The following is a 17,459-nucleotide window of genomic DNA, read 5'->3' as shown; positions in this document are numbered from 1 at the left end:
TGGCCCTATACAGCCGAGCCTACCTGCTGTGGCCCTATGCAGCTGCACAGCCGAGCCTACCTGCTGTGGCCCTATACAGCTGCACAGCCGAGCCTACCTGCTGTGGCCCTATACAGCTGCACAGCCGAGCTTACCTGCTGTGGCCCTATGCAGCTGCACAGCCGAGCCTACCTGCTGTGGCCCTATACAGCTGCACAGCCGAGCCAAACTTGCTGCTGCGATCAACTCAGAATTACCCCCCTAGAGCGGGCTAAAGCCGGAAGCACAACCCCTGATTAATAAGGAAAAGGGAGGGCATTTTAGTCTGGAAAATAGACCCTTCTATAACAAAATACAAAACAAATGGATCTCTGGCGGTTGGGTTGTGTGTAGTAAATCCATATTTAAGGATATAGATATCCAGACGTTGTAAATCTGATGGAGCAGCTGAAGTGAGCTATCCCCTGAGAAACGTCCATGTGGCAGCGATGAGGTCCTTTTTCTCCTTCATCCACTAGGGGTCACTGGAGCGCAGTTACAATGGGGAAATAGTAGGCAGTAACTGGGAGCTGGCACTTTAAAACTCAAAAACTGTGGCTAGCTCCTCCCCTACTATCTCCCCTCCAAGCCAGTCTTTGTTTTGTGCCCAAGGGAGCTGGTCACTCTTGGGTTTTTCTCTTAAAAATTCTTTTTTTTTTTCTTCCTCTTTTTCTTCTTTCTTCACAGACTGGCAGCTCTGCCTCTGCCAGTCTGCACCGCGGGAGCTGCCGGCGGAGTCCCATCGTAGCTGCGTGCGGCTCGGGATGGTCCCCGGCTGAAAGAGACACTGAGCTCTCCGGAGCTGGCCGGACACCGCTGCGTGCGGCGCGCGTGTCGGGGCCGCTCCACCAAGAACAGCAGCAGCGGTGATTAAAAAGCTGTACTTTATTTGTGGTGGCTATTAGATTTTGAAAGCAGGGACATGTATGCACTATTTTACTGTAAAGCTGTAACAATCCTGCTACTCCGCGTACTGAGTGCTGTGTGCTTCATTGTACGTTACTAGTACATTGTCTATTAGTTGGGTCTCTGCTCCGGCTCCCCCCGCTCTTAGCTGGTCCCCGGCGGCCGCGGCTCACTCCACACAGATCCCCGCTCAGCGCGGATCACAGAGCCGGCAAAGGGATCCCGCTGGAGGCGCAAAGCAATTTTGAATCTGGCGCCTTTACGGAGGGGGAGGAGCTTAGTCCCGCTCTGCTCCGCCGGGCTCAGCGCGCGCTGGCGGCCATTTTCCAAGGCTGCAGTGCGGGAAGGAGAAGCATATCGTTGTCCTCCGGTCACAGTGAGCTAGTTACAGTGGGGACAGGGGGCACCTACACTTTATTAGAGCTGCCTGACACTGCACAGTAGCGTGCAGGATACCGTGGGCTGCTGTGGCTGCTGTGGGCTGCGCTTCTCCCTGCTCCCCCCCCCCCCCCACACTCCCTCCCCTTCTGCCTATTGCTGGGTGTGTGTGTGGGGGAGGGTGACAGGTGCGGCCATGGCAGGTAAAGGCTCCATGGCAACACAAAAACAGGGACACCTTTTATGGGAGGATGGTGGGTCAGAACAATCTGCCCAGCCCTCATCAGAACCCCAGAGCACCCCTGCATGGACAGCACAGCTCACAGAGGTTATGTCCCTGCTGACTAGGGAACTGAACGGGAGATAGAGAGGCGGCCCGAGTCTGACAGCTTGTCCCGGTACCGGAGCCAGAACCAGCATGGGCTGTTTCCCTGGCAATATCAGTGGAAGGGCTCTCTAGGGCTGTAATCCCGTCCCAAGCCCCGTCCTTTAGTCCCCCCCCCCCCCCAGGCTTCTAAAAAGAGATTGCTAGCCTCTGTGTTGCAGGATTCTGACGATGATATGCCTCTATTAGATGAGGCAGTGGTAGATATACAGGATACTGATGACAATCAGGTGTATGAGGACTCTGAACCAGTAGCTCAGGGTATAGAGGCTCTTACTGCTATTCGCTCAGTATTACAGGTGGAGGAGACAGAGCAGGACACCTTACGTCCTTCAAGGTTTGGCACCAACCAATGCTTGCCGGTGACTTTTCCAGTTTCGGAGGAGCTGGATGCTCTCATAACGGCAGCCTGGAAACATCAAGATGCAAAATTTCAGGTATCAAGAAAACTGTTGTCTTCCTATCCTTTTCCCGCAGATAGCAGAACACGTTATGAGACCTCTCCGATTGTGGATCCTTCGATGTCTCATCTGTCCAAGAAGACGGTTCTGCCGGTTCCTGGAGCGACTTCGCTTAAGGAGGCGTCTGATAGGAAGTTGGAATCCACCTTGAAGACTATTTACTCGGCGGCGGGGGTATTACATCGCCCGGCGCAGGTAGGTTGTTGGGTCAACAAGGCGATAGAAGCTTGGGCGGAGCAATTGTCCTCTGGAATTCGTGATGCTTTGCCGGCAGATCAATAGATACAGTTGGAGGAACACATCCGTGAATCAGCCCTTTATCTTTGCGAGGCTTCCAAGGACATCTGTATTCTCGGAGCTAGTATTTCCGCTTTAGCAATTTCGGCCCGCAGAGCTCTCTGGCAGCGGCAGTGGCAGGCGGATACAGAGTCCAAAAGGGCAGCAGAAGCGTTGCCCTTTACAGGAGAGGTCCTGTTCGGTAAGGGTCTGGATGCCTGGATTTCTCAGGCCACCGGAGGTAAGTCGACTTATCTTCCTTCTGCTGCTCCAGCCCCTCGCAGGCCATATAGGGGTCCCTCCTGTCGTTCCTTTCGTGCCCCTTCCAGGTTTCGAGGCCAGGCCAGGGGAGGAGCTTCCAGCACCCGTGGCCATAGGGGTAGCGGCAGAGGTTCCACAGCCTCAACCCAGTCAGAGGTTAAGTCCTCCACCACTACCACCGCATGACGGGCTTCCCTCCCACCTGGGAGACCACAGGGTGGGAGCTTGTCTGTGGGACTTCAGGGAGGTCTGGGTACAGTCCTGTCCAGATGCTTGGGTCAGGGATCTCATCACTTGCGGTTACAAGCTCGATTTTCAGGCCCGACTGCCCCAGCGGTTTTTTACCACAGGTTTACCAGTTTCCGACAACAGAGGAGTTGCCTTACAGGCAGCGGTCCAGAAGCTTCTATCCACAAAGGTACTGATCCCGGTTCCCTCTCATCAACGGAAACAGGGCTATTACTCAAGCCTGTTTCTCGTACCGAAGCCGGACGGCTCGGTCAGGCCAATCCTGAACTTGAAGGATCTCAATCCGTATTTGAGGGTAGTCAAGTTCAAGATGGAGTTCCTCCAGTCTGTTATTGCGGGGTTGGAGCAAAACGAGTTTCTGGCGTCCTTAGACATCAAGGATGCATACTTACATGTTCCCATTTGGCCTCCTCATCAGGCTTTTCTCCGGTTCGCGATACAGGACGGTAAATTTCCAGTTCCAGGCCCTTCCGTTCGGTCTCTCTTCTGCTCCCAGGGTTTTCACAAAGGTCATGGCGGTCATGATGGCCCTACTTCAGAAGCAGAGTGTGACAATTGTTCCCTATCTGGACGATCTGCTAATAAAGGCAAGCTTGGCGGACCTGTTACTTCAGAATATCCGGATAACGCAGGACCTTCTGATTCAGCACGGGTGGATCCTGAACTTCCCGAAGACTAACTTATGCCCCTCACAACGGATGCTGTTTTTGTGGATGATTCTCGACACGGTCCATCAGAAACTTTTCCTTCCTCAAGACAAGATCCTGTCTCTGCAGACACTGGTAAGGTCGGTACTTCAACACCGTCGGGTGTCCGTGCATCTGTGCATTTGCCTTCTGGGAAAGATGGTAGCGGCGTTCGAAGCTCTTCCGTACGGTCGCTTCCACTCTCGACCCTTTCAGCTGTGTCTTCTACATCAGTGGTCAGGATCTTATCTGTTTCTTCATCAGCGGGTGACACTATCTCCAAAGGCAAGGTTGTTGCTTCTCTGGTGGCTCCAGTCGGCACATCTGTTGGAAGGAAGGCGGTTCGGAGTGTGGGATTGGACTCTCCTCACCATGGACGAAAGTCTGCGAGGCAGTGACCCTCGAACATCTGTTTTAGGGGCGCTGGTCAATCCATGACTCCGCTCTCCCCATAAACATTCTTGAATTACGAGCGGTATACAACGCCCTACTTCAGGCACATCACCTGCTGCGCGGTCTAGCGGTCAGAGTTCAGTCCGACAACGCCACGATGGTAGCGTACATCAATCTTCAGGGCGGCACTCGCAGCCATGCGGCGATGAGGGAGGTCACCAACATCCTTCTCTGGGCGGAGGAGTATGCTGTCCTTCTCGGCGATATTCATTCCAGGAGTGGACAATTGGGAAGCCAATTATCTCAGCCGACAGGACATGCACCCGGGAGAGTGGTCACTCCATCCCCAGGTGATTTGGCAGCTGGTCCGCCGGTGGGGAAAACCACAGATCGACCTCATGGCGTCCCGCCTGAACCATCAACTGCCTCTTTATTACTCTCGAACGAGGGACCCGGCGGCGGCGGGCGTGGATGCCCTCACGGCTTCTTGGAATTTCCGGTTCGTTTACCTCTTTCCTCCTTTCCCGCTGTTGCCTCGGGTTCTGCAACGCATCAAGAGAGAAAACGCACTGGTCCTCCTGGTGGCTCCAGATTGGCCACGCAGGGCTTGGTACTCCACCCTACACCTGTTGTCAGTAGCCGAGCCTTGGCCCCTGCCACTACGGGACGATCTGCTACAACAGGGTCCTTTTCTTTATTCGGACTTACGCAGGCTACGTTTCGACGGCGTGGCTGTTGAGAAGGCCATCTTGAAGAGGAAGGGGATTCCTCGTACGGTTATACCTACTATGCTTCGGGCTAGAAAGTCACATCATCTCACTACTACCGTATTTGGAAGGCTTATGTGGCCTGGTGTGAACGTCGAGAATTTTCTCTTTTTCAGTTTTTCGCTTAGCCCGCCTTCTCCGTTTTTTGCTGGCCGGTTTCTCGGCAGGCTTAAGACTGGGTTCACTAAAGGTGCAGGTCTCTGCTCTTTCAGTTTTCTTCCAGAAAAAGTTAGCCTTGCTGCCTGAGGTTCAGACCTTCTTTCAGGGGGTTCTTCGAATACAGCCTCCCTTTCGCCCTCTCGCCATGGGACCTCAATCTGGTCCTCTCTTTTCTGCAATCTTCGTTGTTTGAGCCTCTGGAATCGGTGGAGATGAAATCTCTCACCTGGAAGGTGGTTCTTCTCCTGGCTCTGGCTTCGGCCAGACGGGTGTCAGAACTTGGGGCTCTCTCTTGTCGACCTCCTTAACTGGTGTTTCATGCTGATAGGGCCGAGCTTCGTACTCGCATGTCTTTTCTACCTAAGGTGGTGTCTGATTTTCACATCAATCAGCCACTTGTGGTTCCGGCCCTCTAGGTGGACTCTCCGGATTCGAGATCATTGGACGTTGTCAGGGCGCTCAAGATCTATGTGGATAGGACTTCGGCTATTCGGAAGTCGTACTCCTTATTTGTTCTCTACGATGCTGCTCGCCGTGGTTGGCCGGCTTCTAAGCAGACTTTGTCTCGATGGTTTCGGCTGACCATCAGACAAGCTTATTTGTCAGCTTCTCGGGAACCTCCGTCTTCAATTTCAGCGCACTCTACGCGCTCTGTGGGGCCTTCGTGGGCGGCTGCCCGCGGGGTCTCCATGACTTCTTTATGTCGGGCGGCTACTTGGTCGGGCCGACATACGTTTGTCAAATTCTACAGGTTTGACACTTTTGCGGCCTCTGCATCGCAGTTTGGCCGAGCGGTTTTACAGGACTCTCAGCGCTCTCCCGCCCGTCTTAGTAGCTCTGGGACGTCCCCATTGTAACTGCGCTCCAGTGTCCCCTAGTGGATGAAGGAGAAATCAGGATTTTGGTACTTACTGATAAAGCCCTTTCTCCGATTCCACAGGGGCCACTGGACGCCCACCCAGCGCTGTTTCCTCCTTTTTCGCTTAAGGGTTTGCAGATCACTGTGACTGCTTGTTTGGTTCAGGTTAACCTTTTGTTAGCAGAACAAAATGTGAGTTGCTCAAATCAATTAGGAAGTACCCCCTCCCTTTCATGCACCTGAATTGTACTTCCTAATTGATTTGAGCAACTTACATTTTGTTCTGTTAGTATGAGGGGCATGGATGGGACCAGTGTTTGGAGGGCATGCTGGTCTCTGTATTGCCATTTGGAGATCCCGGGGGTATATTCAGGTAAGTTAGCTCTCAATTCGGATACATTTGCTCAGATGCCATTATCATGTGGCATCATGTTATATTACCCGGAAGGGTTGTTATTATTATTATTATTAGTACCTGGGGTGGGTCTGGGGTGCGGTTCCCCCTGGATTGGTGGGGCTGGGCTGCTCTGGGGTAGCACACTGCGAGATCTTATTTAGCACCCCATTAACACATTTATTAATCCTTCTGGTCTTTTAATTACACTCTCACTAGTATATTAATTTTTGTATATAGTTCTTGTTTTCCTTTTATTAACACATACTAACACTTTACCTTCTCGCGTTGTGCTGCCCTGGGGTAGCTGGCCTTTGCCGGTTTTGGGGGTCCTGCACGTCGGGCCCAGACCTAGAGTTAGGGACCACCAGCATCAGAGGAGCCTTGTCGGGGCCTGGTGGCTTATCATACGTTTGCAAACTGTATGTAACTAAGACCTCTGGATTTCTATTATATGTATATATAGTCTTTCATGTCTTGGTACAGGTACAGCTCGGTGTGCTGGGGGACACCGGGGGTTTATCCCCAATGTATTTCTAACCTTTTGTTAGGTTAGGTTCCAGGTGTGTTTCGTGTTATCCTGGTTTACATGGCGGCGTTAACCTCCTCTACTTTAACGTTAGTTTATTCCAGCTCTCCTCGGGCACAGTTTTAGGTAGACTGGCTTGGAGGGGGACATAGTAGGGGAGGAGCTAGCCACAGTGTTGAGTATTAAAGTGCCAGCTCCCAGTTACTGCCTACTATTTCCCCATTGTAACTGCGCTCCAGAGTCCCCTGTGGAATCGGAGAAAGGGATTTATCAGTAAGTACCAAAATCCTGATATCTGGTGATGAAATACAGCGACTGTCTGGAGCGTAATCTTCTATTACAGACAAGGATAATAAACGTATCTAGTGTACAGATTCAGAGAAAACTACAATGCTTAGTATAGGATAAATAACAGGTTACACACGCCACATACTTAACGAGACCCTCCACCCTCCAATAACAGCGCTTGACCTGTCTGGGGACCCCACACGCTGCTCACAGCTCACCTTAGAGCCGTATATATTCAAATATGGTTTAGAAAGTGGTCCACAGAATAGTCTTATCTTAAAAACCCATCCAGCTGGGAGTTTAAAAAAAACAACAACTTTTTGGACAATGGGGGTCATTCCGAGTTGTTCGCTCGCAAGCTGCTTTTAGCAGCATTGCACACGCTAAGCCGCCGCCTACTGGGAGTGAATCTTAGCTTATCAAAATTGCGAACGAAAGATTAGCAAAAATAAGAATTTACTTACCGATAATTCTATTTCTCGGAGTCCGTAGTGGATGCTGGGGTTCCTGAAAGGACCATGGGGAATAGCGGCTCCGCAGGAGACAGGGCACAAAAGTAAAGCTTTTACAGGTCAGGTGGTGTGTACTGGCTCCTCCCCCTATGACCCTCCTCCAGACTCCAGTTAGGTACTGTGCCCGGACGAGCGTACACAATAAGGGAGGATTTTGAATCCCGGGTAAGACTCATACCAGCCACACCAATCACACCGTACAACTTGTGATCTAAACCCAGTTAACAGTATGATAACAGAGGAGCCTCTGAAAGATGGCTTCCTAAACAATAACCCGAATTAGTTAACAATAACTATGTACAAGTATTGCAGATAATCCGCACTTGGGATGGGCGCCCAGCATCCACTACGGACTCCGAGAAATAGAATTATCGGTAAGTAAATTCTTATTTTCTCTATCGTCCTAAGTGGATGCTGGGGTTCCTGAAAGGACCATGGGGATTATACCAAAGCTCCCAAACGGGCGGGAGAGTGCGGATGACTCTGCAGCACCGAATGAGAGAACTCCAGGTCCTCCTTTGCCAGGGTATCAAATTTGTAAAAATTTACAAACGTGTTCTCCCCTGACCACGTAGCTGCTCGGCAGAGTTGTAATGCCGAGACCCCTCGGGCAGCCGCCCAAGATGAGCCCACCTTCCTTGCGGAATGGGCCTTAACAGATTTAGGCTGTGGCAGGCCTGCCACAGAATGTACAAGTTGAATTTTGTTACAAATCCAACGAGCAATCGACTGCTTAGAAGCAGGTGCCCCCAACTTGTTGGGTGCATACAGTATAAACAGCGAGTCAGATTTTCTGACTCCAGCCGTCCTTTAAATGTATATTTTTAAGGCTCTGACAACGTCCAACAACTTGGAGTCCTTCAAGTCGTCTGTAGCCGCAGGCACTGCAATAGGCTGGTTCAGGTGAAACGCTGATACCACCTTAGGGAGAAAATGCGGACGCGTCCGCAGCTCTGCCCTATGTCGAATGGAAAAGTAAATAAGGGCTTTTATAAAACAAAGCCGCCAGTTCAGATACTCTCCCGGCCGAAGCCAGGGCCAGTAACATAGTCACTTTCCATGTGAGATATTTCAAATCCACATTCTTTAGTGGTTCAAACCAATTGGATTTGAGGAAATCTAAAACTACATTTAGATCCCACGGTGCCACCTTAGGCACCACAGGAGGCTGTATATGCAGTACTCCTTTGATAAAAATCTGGACCTCAGGGACTGAGGCCAATTCTTTTTGGAAGAATATTGATAGGGCCGAAATTTGAACCTTAATAGATCCCAATTTGAGACCCATAGACAATCCTGATTGCAGGAAATGTAGGAAAACGACCCAGTTGAAATTCCTCCATCGGAGCACTCCGCTGCTCGCACCACGCAACATATTTTCGCCAAATACGGCGATAATGCTTCGCGGTGACTTCCTTCCTTGCCTTTATCAAGGTAGGAATGACTTCTTCTGGAATGCCTTTTCCTTTTAGGATCTGGCATTCAAACGCCATGCCGTCAAACGCAGCCGCGGTAAGTCTTGAAAAAGACAAGGACCCTGCTGAAGCAGGTCCCTTCTCAGAAGTAGAGGCCACGGATCGTCCGTGACCATCTCTTGAAGTTCCGGGTACCAAGTCCTTCTTGGCCAATCCGGAGCCACTAGTCTTACTCCTCTTTGCCGTATAGTCCTCAATACCTTTGGTATGAGAGGCAGAGGAGGAAACACATATACCGACTGGTACACCCAAGGTGTTACCAGCGCGTCCACAGCTATTGCCTGCGGATCTCTTGACCTGGCGCAATACCTGTCCAGTGTTTTGTTGAGGCGAGACGCCATCATGTCCACCATTGGTTTTACCCAACGGTTTAATAGCATGTGGAAAACTTCTGGATGAAGTCCCCACTCTCCCGGGTGAAGGTCGTGTCTGCTGAGGAAGTCTGCTTCCCAGTTGTCCACGCCCGGGATGAATACTGCGGACAGTGCTATCACGTGATTCTCCGCCCAGCGAAGGATCCTGGCAGCTTCTGCCATTGCCCTCCTGCTTCTTGTGCCGCCCTGTCTGTTTACATGGGCGACTGCCGTGATGTTGTCCGACTGGATCAACACCGGTCTTCCTTGAAGCAGAGGTTCCGCCTGGCTTAGAGCATTGTAGATTGCTCTTAGTTCCAGAATGCTTATGTGAAGAGACTTTTTCAGGCTCGACCACACTCCCTGGAAATTTCTTCCCTGTGTGACTGCTCCCCAGCCTCTCAGGCTGGCATCCGTGGTCACCAGGATCCAATCCTGCATGCCGAATCTGCGGCCCTCCAATAGATGAGCCTCCTGCAACCACCACAGAAGGGATACCCTTGTCCTCGGCGACAGGGTTATCCGCAGGTGCATCTGAAGATGCGACCCTGACCATTTGTCCAACAGATCCCTTTGCATGGAATCTGCCGAAAGGGATTGCTTCGTAAGAAGCTACCATTTTTTCCCAGGACTCTTGTGCATTGATGTACAGACACCTTTCCTGGTTTTAGGAGGTTCCTGACCAGGTCAGATAACTCCTTGGCTTTTTCTTCGGGAAGAAAAACCTTTTTCTGAACTGTGTCCAGAATCATCCCCAGGAACAGCAGACGAGTTGTCGGCATTAATTTGGATTTTGGAATATTCAGAATCCATCCGTGCTGCTTTAGCACCTCTTGAGATAGTGCTAAACCCATCTCTAGCTGTTCTCTGGACCTTGCCCTTATTAGGAGATCGTCCAAGTATGGGATAATTAATACGCCTTTTCTTCGAAGAAGAAATATTATCTCGGCCATTACCTTTGTAAAGACCCGAGGTGCCGTGGACAAACCAAACGGCAGCGTCTGAAACTGATAGTGACAGTTTTGTACAACGAACCTGAGGTACCCCTGGTGTGAGGGGTAATTGGAACGTGGAGATACGCATCCGTGATGTCCAAGGATACCATAAAGTCCCCTTCTTCCAGGTTCGCTATCACTGCTCTGAGTGACTCCATCTTGAACTTGAACTTCTTTATGTACAGGTTCAAGGACTTCAGATTTAGAATAGGCCTTACCGAGCCATCCGGCTTCGGTACCACAAAAAGAGTGGAATAATACCCCTTCCCTTGTTGTAGAAGAGGTACCTTGACTATCACCTGCTGAGAATACAGCTTGTGAATGGCTTCCAAAACCGTCTCCCTTTCTGAGGGGGACGTTGGTAAAGCAGACTTCAGGAAACGGCGAGGTGGCTCTGTCTCTAATTTCAACCTGTACCCCTGAGATATTATCTGCAGGATCCAGGGATTTACCTGCGAGTGAGCCCACTGCGCGCTGTAATTCTTGAGACGACCGCCTACCGCCCCCGAGTCCGCTTGCGAAGCCCCAGCGTCATGCTGAGGCTTTTGTAGAAGCCGGGGAGGGCTTCTGTTCCTGGGAAGGAGCTGCCTGTTGCTGTCTCTTCCCTCGTCCTCTGCCTCGTGGCAGATATGAATAGCCCTTTGCTCTCTTATTTTTAAAGGAACGAAAGGGCTGCGGTTGAAAGGTCGGTGCCTTTTTCTGTTGGGGAGTGACTTGAGGTAGAAAGGTGGATTTCCCGGCCGTAGCCGTGGCCACCAAATCCGATAGACCGACCCCAAATAACTCCTCTACGCATCGCCTGTCCACTGTCGTGTCCATAAAGCTCTTCTGGCCGAAATGGACATAGCACTTACCCGTGATGCCAGTGTGCAGATATCTCTCTGTGCATCACGCATATAAAGAAATGCATCCTTTATTTGTTCTAACGACAGTAAAATATTGTCCCTGTCCAGGGTATCAATATTTTCGATCAGGGACTCTGACCAAACTACCCCAGCACTGCACATCCAGGCAGTCGCAATAGCTGGTCGTAGTATAACACCTGCATGTGTGTATATACCTTTTTGGATATTTTCCATCCTCCTATCTGATGGATCTTTAAGTGCGGCCGTCTCAGGAGAGGGTAACGCCACTTGTTTTGATAAGCGTGTTAGCGCTTTGTCCACCCTAGGAGGTGTTTCCCAGCGCTCCCTAACCTCTGGCGGGAAAGGGTATAAAGCCAATAACTTCTTTGAAATTAGCAGTTTTTTATCGGGGCACCCCACGCTTCATCACACACGTCATTTAATTCTTCTGATTCGGTAAAAACTACTGGTAGTTTTTTCACACCCCACATAATACCCTGTTTAGTGGTACCTGTAGTATCAGCTAAATGTAACATCTCCTTTATTGCCAAAATCATATAACGTGTGGCCCTACTGGAAAATACGGTTGATTCGTCACCTTCACCACCGGAATCAGTGCCTGTGTCTGGGTCTGTGTCGACCGACTGAGGCAAGGGGCGTTTTACAGCCCCTGACGGTGTTTGAGGCGCCTGGACAGGCACTAATTGAGTGTCCGGCCGCCTCATGTCGGCAAACGACTGCTTAAGCGAGTTGACGCTATCCCGTAATTCCACAAATAAAGGCATCCATTCTGGTGTCGACCCCCTAGAAGGTGACATCCTCATATTTGGCAATTGCTCCGCCTCCACACCAATAACGTCCTCATACATGTCGACACACACGTACCGACACACAGCAGACACACAGGGAATGCTCTATACGAAGACAGGACCCACTAGCCCTTTGGGGAGACAGAGGGAGAGTCTGCCAGCACACACCAAAAAGCGCTATATATGACAGGGATAGCCTTATGATTAAGTGCTCCCTTATAGCTGCTTTTATATTAATATATTGCCATTTATTTTGCCCCCCCTCTCTGTTATACCCTGTTTCTGTAGTGCAGTGCAGGGGAGAGACCTGGGAGCCTTCCTGACCAGCGGAGCTGTGACAGAAAATGGCGCCGTGTGCTGAGGAGATAGGCCCCGCCCCTTTTCCGGCGGGCTCGTCTCCCGCTATTTAGTACATTTAGGCAGGGGTAAATATCTCCATATAGCCTCTGGGGCTATATGTGAGGTATTTTTAGCCTTTTTAAAGGTTTTCATTTGCCTCCCAGGGCGCCCCCCCCCCAGCGCCCTGCACCCTCAGTGACTGCCGTGTGAAGTGTGCTGAGAGGAAAATGGCGCACAGCTGCAGTGCTGTGCGCTACCTTAAGAAGACTGCAGGAGTCTTCAGCCGCCGATTCTGGACCTCTTCTTGCTTCAGCATCTGTGAGGGGGCCGGCGGCGTGGCTCCGGTGACCATCCAGGCTGTACCTGTGATCGTCCCTCTGGAGCTTCATGTCCAGTAGCCAAGAAGCCAATCCATCCTGCACGCAGGTGAGTTCACTTCTTCTCCCCTCTGTCCCTCGTTGCAGTGATCCTGTTGCCAGCAGGAATCACTGTAAAATAAAAAACCTAAGCTAAACTCTCTAAGCAGCTCTTTATGAGAGCCACCTAGAATTGCACCCTTCTCGGCCGGGCACAAAAATCTAACTGGAGTCTGGAGGAGGGTCATAGGGGGAGGAGCCAGTACACACCACCTGACCTGTAAAAGCTTTACTTTTGTGCCCTGTCTCCTGCGGAGCCGCTATTCCCCATGGTCCTTTCAGGAACCCCAGCATCCACTTAGGACGATAGAGAAATAGCGAATAGACACTTCTTAGTAGTTTCTGAGTAGCTCCACACTTACTCGGCATCTGCGATCAGTTCAGTGCTTGTCGTTCCTGGTTTGACGTCACAAACACACCCAGCGTTCGCCCAGACACTCCCCCGTTTCTCCAGCCACTCCCGCGGTTTTCCCAGAAACGGTAGCGTTTTTTCGCACACACCCATAAAACGGCCAGTTTCCGCCCAGAAACACCCACTTCCTGTCAATCACACTCCGATCACCAGAACGAAGAAAAAACCTCGTAATGCCGTGAGTAAAATACCAAACTGCATAGCAAATTTACTTGGCGCAGTCGCACTGCGACATTGCGCATGCGCATTAGCGACTAATCGCTCCGTTGCGAGAAAAAAATAACGAGCGAACTCGGAATGACCCCCAATATCACCTACATTTACTAAACACCCCTGATGAAGTCTTATCAGACGAAACGTGTTGGATGACTGATATTTGACACTAGTGGGACGCTGAGCTGTCGGAGAGCTGTTCCCCAGCTTGGGTAGACAGTTAAGTCCAGGCCCACGAAGATCAAGACATACGTAATGTAAGACATTATATTTTATTGTGGAAGTCTTTTTAATAAATTTTTTCAAAGAGGACTTGAGCTAAAGCAGCCATTATTGTCTGGGCATACTCTGGCAGGAGGGTTTATTTCAGAATGGTCTGACAACTATTTGAAAAAGTTCCCATCTTATCTCCATCCAATAAGAAATCTGTAAAAGGGCGAGTAAGAACTTTGTGGACATTATAGTGAGACACTGGGCGCTGCCCTCACCATCCTGTGTGTTTATGGCCCTACTATACAGCTCTATATATTTATTCAGATTTTGATATTTCTGCTCTTGGACCATTGGACTGTACATGCTCAGAAAGCTCCACTGCCCCAAACACCCACACGGAAGCCCCAGCTGCACTGTCTGTGCCATTTGTAAGAGACGGGGCTGTCTACCATACACGTGAGGCAATTCCCTGTAATCACCTGGAAGAGGAGAAATGGAAAAACATCTGTGTGCGACCTGGAACTTACAGCCTGGCTGACCAATCATCCAGATCCGGAGAGGAAGGAACATGAGCCAGATACTCTTCCTTACCTGAGAATAATCAGCAACTCTCCACTTATAAGACTTCCCGAACTAAGATATTGACACTCTCCTGACCTGAGGCCTTCTCCTCAAATTAAGAGGAAGCCTCCAAGTCTGGAACAGGCTCTGCTTAACCCTCCTCATGGGATGAAACGTCAGATTTAGTCGCACCCTGAGCCTGAAGCGCTACCGGACATAGCCGGGGGTCAAACATTTTTGCAAGGTGGCAAAACCTGTAACAAACTGGATCCTCCTGAGCAGCATGGAACCCGTAGAATCCTGGCCAACCAAACTTAGGCACTAGAGAATTAAAGTCCCCTATGAAACAGCTGCGGGAAGTGAATCCTCTAATGGTTCATGCTAGATTCAAATGGCCTAAGGGACCTTTTACGTCAGGGGGAGGAGGCACGACACAAGGGGGAGGAGCTTGGCCAGCGGGATAGGTCCTCTACTATCCACGCCACCAACTATTACCTTTAGTAATCAGGTGGCGAGCGAAGCGAGCCCGCAACGGTACTTTTCGGGTACCCTGTTCGGCCGTAGCTCCTCCCCCTGGTGACGTGTCTCCTCCCCTAGTATCGTCAGAAGGTCCCTTCTCCCACTCCAATTTAGAACCAACCATCCTCTAATACCTTCCTGGAGCTAGACAAGTGAGTGAGAGTCAGTCCAGCTGGTTCCACCACCTCGGATGCAGTACGTCCAGACAGGATGGTAGGCTGAGCAAGGAGCAGCAAGACCTGCCTGTGCCATTGGAGATACAGCATGGCAGCTGGGGCAGGTACCTCCTCAGATAGAAGTACCCCCTCCCAACCTCTGCCGTCTTGTCTGACGTGACACAGCAGAAGATCAACAAACAGCCACAGGACAAATGCAGAACACGATCAGAAGACCTGAATGTGACCCTACCAGACAGTCCACGGAGCTCAGTATATCTCAGGGAATCAACCGCAACAACAGCTGGATACCTCGTACCTTACTGAGGCACGGTACAGAAGGGGAATGCTTCTGCATGGAGTATGACCGCATGCTAGGGCGCAGGAGGTGCATGGGAGGAGGCTTCAGTGTTGGGAGCGGGATACCGTCATGAGGCGCCGTAATGGCACCTCAGCCTCTGCTCCCTCCAAAGCCGCCGGCGCTCTATGTGCCATCTGACCACTGATGAACGGACGTGTAACATAAGACATTAACTAAAGCTGCATCTGCTGCACAAGAGAGCCCGGACCCCGGATGCTTCCCTAAAACTGAGGTTCCCGGCAGGGGAAGGGACAGAAGCTACAGACACTATGAGAAAAAAGCAAAATGATAAATGAGGAATATTGGGGGCTATTCAGGTTTGTTTCCAAAAAAAACCACACACACTAATGGGCAAAACCATGTGCAATGCAGGTGGGGCAGATGTCACATGTGCAGAGAGAGTTAGATTTGGGTGGGGTATATTGTTTCTGTGCAGTGTAAATACTGGCTGCTTTATTTCTACGCTGCAATTTAGATTTCAGTTTAACACCCCACCCAAATCTAACTCTCTCTGCACATGTTACGTCTGCCCCACCTGCAGTGCACGTGTTACATCTGCCCCACCTGCAGTGCACGTGGTTTTGCCCATTAGTGTGCTTTTTTGGTTTGCTAACACACCTGAATAACCCCCTAATATTGCTGAATGACCTACCTGTGAATGTATCCGTTCTGATGCAGGTAATGTAATCCCTTTAACGTCCCATACAGAATGTTTGCTATTAGAGCCTCACTCATTCCCTCGGGGTAATAGGTCTTCAGGAGGCTGCTAGCAGAACCTATGGAAACACATATCCACACATCAAACTCTCGTACATTCCATAGAGTATTCCAAGACAATCCGAAATAGCACTTAGGGGGTTATTCAGTACGGAGAATCTGCAATCCTTTCTTTCACACGCCGGGGGACGCCCATTACAGGACGAGGCCGCCCAGCACGCAGAATGGCCTGCCCAGCGGCTGCCACCACAATTTGCAACTGTGGACGACCCCCTGCAGCTATAGGCTGTGTATGTCGGAGGTGAGACGCCATTTTTTAGATTGGAGCGGATGCATGTGATGTCACACAGCCCCCCTGAAAACACAGCCCCCGTTTTTGACACACCGCCACAACAACGGTCAGTCACCGCCCCTTGTCCGCCCTGTCAATCAGGCTTCCATTTACCCATGGCTCAATGCCACTCCTCACTGACAGGCGGCAGTGGGGTATAGGGAGACGGGCAGACACTATCACCCGCTATGTGTAACTCGCAGGTAGAGCTAGCGTTACCCCACAGATTCTGCGCTAATTGCTGGAGTCTATAGGTTCCCTGCGCGTTCAGAGGGCGCATTTCTTAACTCCGTGTGCGGCACAAACCCTGCCAGGGGCCGGACACCGGCACATGCTGCAATGTGTTTCATTAACCCTTCTGCTGATGGGATTTTCTCACGCCACTTTTCAACGTTTGCGCTCGTCAAAGTGATTTTCAGCGGCACCCGCACATATTATACCGTATTATATTATTTAATATATTATACTTTATTATACCTTAATATATATTATCAGAGAACGCCACCAGTCTCTTTTGTTCATTCTGACACATCAAATATATTTAAGGATAGAGGCTAAAAAAGTGTCTCTTATATTTCAATAAAATGAACAAAAACCAAACATGATTTATAGGTCTCTAGACTCCCCCCCCCCCCCTCTCCTATATGGGGGCTGATTTCGGTATAATTTTGGGCATGACAGAGGACGTGGTGCCTTTCTGCCTATGGGGATCATTCTAACCCGATCGCTCGCTGTAGTTGTTCGCAGCGCTCTGGTCGGAATTGCACATGCGCCGACGCATGCCGGACGGCTGAAGGCCGTCGTTCCCCAGCGATCACCTCTGCCTGATTGACAGGCAGAGGCGGTCACTGGGCGGCACGGCAGCGTTTGCCCGCTGTTTTGGAGGCGCGGTCCCGCCAACACAGGTGTGGCCGGACCAGCTGTGTGACGCCACACGCAGCCGCTGCGACCAGGGGCAGCGACGAGCAACTCCCGGTCAGCCGTAGGAGATGCGCTGGCCGGGAGTTACTCAACAAGTACAAAAGATATGCGGGGTGGGCTCGCCCTGTGCTGGGCGTCCTCCCGCATGTCTGGGAACATGATCATAGCTGTGCTAAATTTACCACAGCTACGACCAACTCGGAATGACCCCCTATATACGGAAGACGCCCGTTTTCCTTACTGCCAGGTGTTGCTGTCTGGTGGTCACAGGTGATTACCAGACAGGAGCTCCTAGTGGGCCAC

The 17,459-nt window shown here is 50.8% G+C and overlaps 1 protein-coding gene across 4 annotated transcripts in view; it reads right to left on the bottom strand.

The window, feature by feature from the left end:
* The window catches only part of STRADB (STE20 related adaptor beta), a 185,093-nt gene that overhangs the window by 156,330 nt on the left and 11,304 nt on the right, over positions 1-17,459 (bottom strand). For all 4 annotated transcript variants that reach the window (XM_063932599.1, XM_063932601.1, XM_063932602.1 and 1 more), the window contains one exon: positions 15,840-15,963. In XM_063932599.1, the coding sequence (XP_063788669.1) occupies positions 15,840-15,963 (124 nt within the window). The remainder of the gene's footprint in view (positions 1-15,839; positions 15,964-17,459) is intronic.

Source organism: Pseudophryne corroboree, chromosome 7 (genome assembly GCF_028390025.1).
Source record: "Pseudophryne corroboree isolate aPseCor3 chromosome 7, aPseCor3.hap2, whole genome shotgun sequence".
Taxonomy (NCBI): Eukaryota; Metazoa; Chordata; class Amphibia; order Anura; family Myobatrachidae; genus Pseudophryne; species Pseudophryne corroboree.
Note: the sequence above shows the minus strand (reverse complement) of the source record. Positions and strands in the feature narration are given on the sequence as shown.